Source organism: Jaculus jaculus, chromosome 2 (genome assembly GCF_020740685.1).
Source record: "Jaculus jaculus isolate mJacJac1 chromosome 2, mJacJac1.mat.Y.cur, whole genome shotgun sequence".
Lineage (NCBI taxonomy): Eukaryota > Metazoa > Chordata > Mammalia > Rodentia > Dipodidae > Jaculus > Jaculus jaculus.
Window position 1 is genome coordinate 11,646,726 of NC_059103.1, and position 7,794 is coordinate 11,654,519.

The 7,794-nt window shown below is 52.3% G+C and overlaps 1 protein-coding gene across 1 annotated transcript; it reads right to left on the reverse strand.

The window, feature by feature from the left end:
* Nucleotides 1–2,092: 2,092 nt before the first annotated feature.
* Upk3bl2 (uroplakin 3B like 2) lies at nt 2,093–6,963 on the reverse strand. Its single transcript, XM_045144673.1, has 6 exons — nt 6,832–6,963; nt 5,171–5,323; nt 4,747–4,966; nt 3,816–3,892; nt 3,281–3,401; nt 2,093–2,358 (listed from the first exon to the last, which is right to left on the reverse strand). Exons 1-6 carry the CDS (start codon nt 6,911–6,913, stop codon nt 2,250–2,252), a joined length of 762 nt encoding a protein of 253 aa, XP_045000608.1. The 5' UTR covers nt 6,914–6,963; the 3' UTR covers nt 2,093–2,249.
* Between the last annotated feature and the right edge of the window lie 831 nt (nt 6,964–7,794).

The following is a 7,794-nucleotide window of genomic DNA, read 5'->3' on the forward strand; positions in this document are numbered from 1 at the left end:
ATTCCAGGTCAGCCTGGGCTAAAGTGAGAACCTACCTCGAAAAAGGAAAAAAAAAAAATGGAGAGGTAATATGATGGAGAATGGAATTTCAAAGGAGAGAGTGGGGGGAGGGAATTAACACGGGATTTTTTTATAATCATGGAAAATGCTAATAAAATTTTTTTTAAAAAAAGGAAAAAAAAGAAAGAAAGAAAGAAAGAGGGCTGGAGAGATGGCTTAGCGGTTAAGGTCTTGCCTGTGAATCCCCAGGACCCACGTAAGCCAGATGCACAAGGGGGCGCATGCATCTGGAGTTTGTTTGCAGTGGCTGGAGGCCCTGGTGCGCCCATTCTCTTCCCATTCTCTTTCTCTGTCTGTTTGTCACTCTCAAATGAATAAATAAAAATTAAAAGAGGGCTGGAGAGATGGCTTAGCGGTTAAGCGCTTGCCTGTGAAGCCTAAGGACCCCGGTTCGAGGCTCGGTTCCCCAGGTCCCACGTTAGCCAGATGCACAAGGGGGCGCATGCGTCTGGAGTTCGTTTGCAGAGGCTGGAAGCCCTGGTGCGCCCATTCTCTCTCTCTTCCTCTATCTGTCTTTCTCTCTGGGTCTGTCGCTCTCAAATAAATAAATTAATTTAAAAAAAATTAAGAGAGAGAGAGAGTAGACTGCGTGTGTGTCAGGGCTTCCAGCTACTGCAAACAAACTCCAGGTGCATGCACCACTTTGTCCATCTGACTTCACGTGGGTCCTGGGGAATCAAACCCGGGATGTCAGGCTTTACAAGGAAGCGCTTTTAATCTCTGAGCCATCTCAACATGGCCTGCTGGCTAAGTGATGTCTCTCTCTACAGGCCGGGAAGAAAGCGTCCCTTCCTTATCTCTGACACGGTTTAAAGAGTGTGAAAAGTGAAGGGATTTTCCTCGGCAAACAAAGCTGTGTGGTCTGAGGGGTACTGTTTAGGACTGGGAGAGGGAACGGCTAGGGATTTGAGGTTAGAGATCATCTTGTCCCTGAGTAAGAACACTGTATTGGTCTTGACATTAAAGGAAAACAGATCAGTGGCATCTGAAGTTTCCTGCCTTTATCAGCAAAGGACACCAGACCCCGCCCTATCCCAGGATGAGAGACCATTTTTCTCTACCATGCTTTTTCCCCTGGTAACTACTTATTTATTTTTATTTTTTAAAGAGAGATATCCAGACAGACAGGGAGGAAGGAAGGGAGAGGGAGAGAAAGAGAAGGAGAGGCAGAGGGCATTGGTGTGCCAGGGCCTCAGCCACTGCAATTGAACTCCAGATGCTTGTGCCATCTAGTGGGCATGAGCGACCTTGTGCTTGCCTCACCTTTGTGAGTCTGGCTGTCTCTCCAGCTCTCCCTCTTTCTTTCCTTCCTTCCTTCCTTTCTTTCTTTCTTTTTTTTTTTTTTTTTGGTTTTTGGTTTTTGGTTTTTGTTTTTTGAGGTAGGTTCTCACTCTAGCCCAGGCTGACCTGGAATTCACTATGTAGTCTCAGGGTGGCCTCGAACTCATGGCGATCCTCCTACCTCTGCCTCCCAAGTGCTGGGATTAAAGGCACATACCACCATGCCTGGCTATTTCTTTTTAACTGTGTTATTTATTTGCAAGGAGAGAGAGAATAGGTGAGTCAGGGCCTCTAGCCCCTGAAAAGGAACTGCAGACTTATACACCACCTTGTGCATCTGGCTTATGTGGGTCCTGGGGAATTGAACCCAGGTCACTGGGCATTGCAGACAACTGCCTTAACCACTGAGCCATCTCTCCAGCCCAATGTCTCTTTCTTTCCATGCTGCCTCACAAGAAGGCTGATCAGGCAGGACAGGGTGACTATTTCTGCCAGGTCTACCGTCTCCACATCATGCAGGAGTGGAGAGCAGAAGATTACTGGAGTTTGTTTTGACAAGCATAACTCCAGGTTCAAAGAGAGACCCCCGTCTCAAGGAAACATGCAGATGAGTGCCAGGAGAAGCAACCCCAACACTCTCCTCTGACCTGTGTGCTCGTCTGCACATGCATGTGCATACACCACACACACACACACACACACGCACACACACATACCACTGCAATACTGTACATGAGGGAAGAAAAGCAGAGACATGACAGGCACATTTATTTCTCGTGAGGATTGGTCCAAGCTTTGGGCTAGAACAATCTCTTTTGGAGTTCTAGCAACTTCCAGGCAAGCATGAGCTCAGGCTCTTTAACTTAACCCAGAGACTGCTGGCAGCTGGGGGGGTCCCCTGGAGTCACTCAGGAGCTCTCCAAGCCTGGAGGGCTGTCCATGTGGTGGGTGCTGTATTGCCTCATATGCACCTGCTCACTCGGGCTGGAGATGGGAACATTCCTGAAGCTATGGAAGCTTGGGTGGGGGCGGGAAAGAAAAGAGAAGAAATTAGCCAGGGGTGGTGCACACTTTTTTTTTTTTTTTTTTGCACACCTTTAATCTCAGCACTTGGGAGGCAGAGGTAGGACGATCGCCATGAGTTCAAGGCCAGCCTGTGACTACATAGTGAATTCCAGGTCAGCCTGGGCTAAAGCGAGACACTGCCTCAAAAGAAAAAAAAAGTGAAAATAAACATTTAGAAAGCCCTCACTGCTGGCTGCAAAGGCTCGAGAGACACAGCCTGGATCATGTGTTGAACATCCAGGCCCCTTGATCATGTCTGCCTGCTCTCTAACCCCTGCTTTAGAGCCCCCCCATCTCTACACCTCCCCGCCCTCCCTGCACCCCACCGGGAGTTTTTCTTCCCTCTGGGATGTTTATAGGCAGTCCCTGTCCACTAGGCCCCAGTACTTCAGCTCTGCATGAAATTTTGAGGCCATGTCAGTAGCTTGGCCTTAATTCGCTTCTACCTGGGGGGTGGGGATCTCCTGGCCTCCGGCGGTTTTTATTTTTCTGGCTACCCTTGCAATTCCATTTGCTTCCACCAGGGGGCAGGTGGCGCCCGCCGTATCGAGAGGGCGATCGGCTCTCTTCTAAATTTGCAGGGGGAAACAATGTAACTCCTAGCCGGGCGTGGGAGGATCACGGTGAGTTCGAGGCCACCCTGAGATCACATAGTGAATTCCAGGTCAGCCTGGGCTACAGTGAGACCCTACCTCGAAAAACAAAAAAAACCAAAAGATATTCTGGGGCTGGAGAGATGGCTTATACAGTGAGACCCTACCTCGAAAAAACAAAAAATAATAATAATAATATTAAGTAACTCCTTCAAGGAGCATCAAAGAAGAGCTGTGGCTGTTGCTAGGAGACAGAACAGTGTCCAGCCCTGTCCACTCACCAGGGAGAGATGACCAGGACAACAAAGACCGCAAGCAGGATGGCCAGCATGATGGACTGGAAGGCAATGATGACCACCGTACCAGCGCTCTGGGATCCCGGGGCATGTTGGAATTCCTGGGCTGGGCAGCAGACAGGGAAGCGCTTTTTTTTTAATTTTATTTTTTAAATATTTTGGTGTGTGTGTGTGTGTATGTTTCCAAGGTAGGGTCTTATTTTAGCCCAGGCTGACCTGGAATTCACTATGTAGTCTCAGGGTGGCCTTGAACTCACGGCGATCCTCCTACCTCTGCCTTCCAAGTGCTGGGATTAAAGGCGTGCGCCATCATGCCAGGCTCTCTCTCTCTCTCTCTGTCTTTTTTTTTTAATGTGAGAAGGGTCCCTTGGGAAGATTCCAGACCAACTGTCCTGTACCCTAGCTGGGGGCTGGGGGGAGGGCTGGCCTAGCTCCCTCCAGCCCTCTGACTGCCCACAGGAGACCCCACATCCTCAAGCACAGCCTGGACCCCAACTGTTCTCCTCTTCGCTGCCCATACCTTGCAGCAGGTCAATGTCCTTGGACCACTCCGTCTCAGCTACAGGTCCCTTGGAGTTCATCACTAGAAATTTCACCCTGCACACGATGAAACCATTGAGGGTGACGGGCTCCAGATGACTTAGGCGCCTGTGACTCTGCCCCCGGGGGAAGGGTAGCTGGGGAGGCGGGGGGCAGGGAGGCTGAGACTAAGTAACGCAGCCCCACTGGAAAGATGGCTTAGTGGTTAAAACGCTTGACTGGGGAGTGGAAGGACCCAGGTTCAATTCCCCAGTACTCATATAAGCCAGATGCACAAGGTGGCACATGTGTCTGGAGTTCATGTGCAGTGGGTGGAGGCCCTGGTGCACCCATTTTCTCTCTCTCTCTCCCCCTCTCAATTTCTGCTTGTAAAAAAAAGAAAGATAGCTAGATAGCTAGGTAGATGGATGGGTGTGGGGGTGCAGGCATGGTGGCAGAGGCCTGTAACCCCAGAAACTCAAGAGACTGAGTTCCAGGACTGTCTACACTACAGAGCAAGTGGAATCCCTTCCTCCCCTCCCCGGGGGGGCAATTTACTGAGACCCTCTCAAAAGAGCAAAGAGGGGCCGCCGGGCGTGGCAATGCGCGGCTTTAATCCCAGCCCTTGGCAGGCAGGCAGAGGTGGGGGGACCGCGTTGAGTGGAGGCCAGTCTGGGATTGCAGAGTGAGCTCCAGGTCAGCCTGGGTTAGAGGGAGACCCTACCTAAAAAACAAAAATGAAAATAAACCAGAGGGATCAGTAGTAGAGGGCACATGCCTACAACACTCCAGTGAGGCGCTGGGGACCAGGCTCAGCGGTAGAGTGGGGAACCCAGACACCCCACATGACCCCAGAGAACTGCCCAGCGTCCACCCAAGGCTCTTCTTTTTTCCCAGTCAAGAGGAACCCCCCCCCCCCTTTAGCTGCTCACCTGTACGGGCCGGAGCTGGGCAGAGGGGTGTTGCAGTTCTGGGACTCTGGCGGGCAGGCGGTGTCGTTGCCAACGCGGAGGACACGCAGCTGCCTGCCAGTCTGGTCACCCTGATAGTGGGCCCGGGTGGCCCGCAGCGTGAAGTAGTAGCCGCGCTGCGCTAAGCTGTCAGGGGCAGGCATGTCCTCTACCTTCTTCGGGGCGACAAACTTCCGAATAGCTAAGGATGACGCTGAGGGTCATTCACTGGGGAACCCCATGGGCAGGACCCTAGCCCCTCCTAACAGGTTGACAGTCCTCCCTGGCCACATCTCTCGCAGTACTTACCTCCCCACTCCTCCCACCCCCGCCCCGCCCCGCCTGCTAGACCCCCTCAGACCCATTTCACAGAGGGGAAAAGTAAGGCTCGGCGGCAAACACCCACCGTTGCTGTTGGCCACCACCAGCCAGATGGGGTCAGAGTCAGAGATGTTGAGCTTGTCGAACTGGCCCAGGGGCTGCTCCAGCGCGAAGGTGGACTGCGTGAGCTTACCCTCCAGGGCGCTGCTGGAGAGCTGGGGGGTGTAGCTGACATGCCCTGGGAAGCGGGGAGAGGGGGCCAGAGCAAAGAGGCTGAATGAGGCATTCTTGTCCCCAGCGCCCCTATCTAAGTGAGGCAAGAAGGGATCTTTCTAGAAGGCGCACAGGTGAGGTAGCCGTTGAGCCCCTGGACCATTTCTTGGGAGCCTGTTAGCAGCAAGCTCTGTGTCACTGGTGAGGGTGTGATGGGCAGGGAGGGGCAAGGTGAAAAGAGGGAGGGTCGGGAGGACCCTTTCTGGAGAAGCCAGAACCCTAAACTGTGTGACCTTAGGGTCTCCCTGGCGCCACCCACATGGTCTTAAGAGGGGCGAAAGGGGTGACGGAGGAAGGCCCCCTGGACTGAGACCCCAGGCTGGCTCTTGAGCTGCCCATGACTGGCTTAGCTTTTTAGGACTCTGTCACCTCCACTCGTGGGCCCACCACACCTCCCTTTCAGGCCACATCCCCAAACATTTTCCTCACAGCCTCATATCCCACAGGAGAACCTGGATTGCCAACATGGCTTGTGTCCAGCTTTCTTACTCGCGGCGGGGAAAGCTCAAATACTCCTTTTTCCTCCTCAGATGTTCCCCCACAACTGGAGCAGGGCGACCTTAATCTTCCTCTCCTCCCGACCCCCCAACACTGAGACAAACAGAGAGCTGAAGTGAGGTACTCAGGCCTCAGTTCAATTCACTAGGATTCATTGCCTTCAAATTAACAATCTCCAAAGATTCAGACTAGAAGCTTCCAGAAGCTTCCAAGCTTTGGGTTGTTTTGGGTGGTGGGGGGGTCTTGATTCCTGTTTCCTCAATGCTGTGACCTGTGTCAGAGGAGCAGAGCATTGCACAAATATACAGTAGGCACCTAATATCTGCCTAAAGGAAGGGAAGAAGAATGGAAAAATAGGGCTGGAAAGGTGGCTTAGCAGCTAAGGTGTTTGCCTGCAAAGCCTAAGGACCCAGGTTCAATTCCCCAGGACCCACATAAGTCAGTTCATTTGCAACAGCTAGAGGCATTCCAGCCCATTCTAGTCCCTGGTGTGACCATTCCTTTCCTGTCTCTCTCTCTCTCTCACTCACTTTCTCTCAAATAAATAAAAATAAAATATTTTTATAAAGAATGGAACAATAGAAATGCCGGATGTGGTGGCACACGCCTTTAATCCCAGCACTTGGGAGGAAGAGGTAGGGGGATCTTTGTAAATTCAAGGCCACCCTGGGACTGCATAATGAATTCCAGGTCAGCCTGGAATAGAGTGAGACCCTATCTTGAAAACCTAAAAAAGAAAAAGAAAAAAAAAAAAGACAGGCGAAAACCCTAAAATTATCAGAGAAGCATTTTTGCTCTAAGATCCTAGGGATCTTGTGACTATTTTGGGGGGGCGCTTTCTCTCCTGGAGTCAAGGAAGAGAAATCAAGGAAGCTAATCCACAGCTCTGGAGCCAGCTGGGAAAGAGAGTGTTTCACCTTCCAAGAGCTGAGAATCTTGGGGTGCCCTTGCCCCACCCCCCCCAACCTCACTTACCCAGACATGTCCCCGGGTGCCAGACGGTCACCAGCAGCGTCAATGGGATCAGCAGTGGGGACGGTTCCCTGTGGAGCTTCATGTCTCGGGCCAGCCTCCAGCCAGCTGCCTGTCTCTCTCTATCCCTGCGCTGGGCCGGGCCTGGGAGGCTGCTTTTGGCCGCCCAGCCACCCCTCTGTAGGGCCCCCTCCTCCCATATAACTGGTCAGACAGGTTTGGGGGCCCCAATCTACAGGCTCGAAGGGATCCGGAAGCACCTGGGAGGGGTCTGAAGACAGCAATTAGAGAGACCCCAAGACCCCATACCAGGAGGGGCAGGGAAGCAAGGCGGCAGCTGAGGGTGTAGGGCTGTCCTCACCCATCTTGGCTGAAAGACACCTTCTCCCTTAAACCGGGCGTGGCGGCCTTTAATCCCAGCGCTCGAGGCAGCTGGACAGAGCCTTGAGAGGTCATATCCAAGGAGAAAGGACAGATGGATTCATTGGGAGAGCCCTTGCCACCTAAGCGTGACCCGCTGCCTTCAGACCCCTGGCACCGCATAACAAGACAGGCAGGGGCTGGAGAGATGGCCTAGTGGTTAAGGCGCCTGCCTGAGAAGCCTAAGGACCCAGGTTCAACTCTCCAGATCCCACGTGAGCCAGACACACAAAGGTGAGGCGAGCGCAAGGTCGCACATGCCCACTAGTTGGCACAAGCATCTGGAGTGAGATTTCGTTGGCTGAGGCCCTGGTGTGCCAATTCTTTCTCTTTCTCTCTTTCTTTTAAAGTAGGGTCTCACTCTAGCCCAGGCTGACCTGAAATCCACTACATAGCCTCAGGGTGGCCCTGAACTCACGGTGATCCTCCTACCTCTGTGTCCCGAGTGCTGGGATTAAAGGCGTACGCCACCATGGCCGGTGTCCCAGTCTTTTATTTATTTATTTATTTTTAATATTTTATTCATTTAATTGAGAGAGAGAGAAA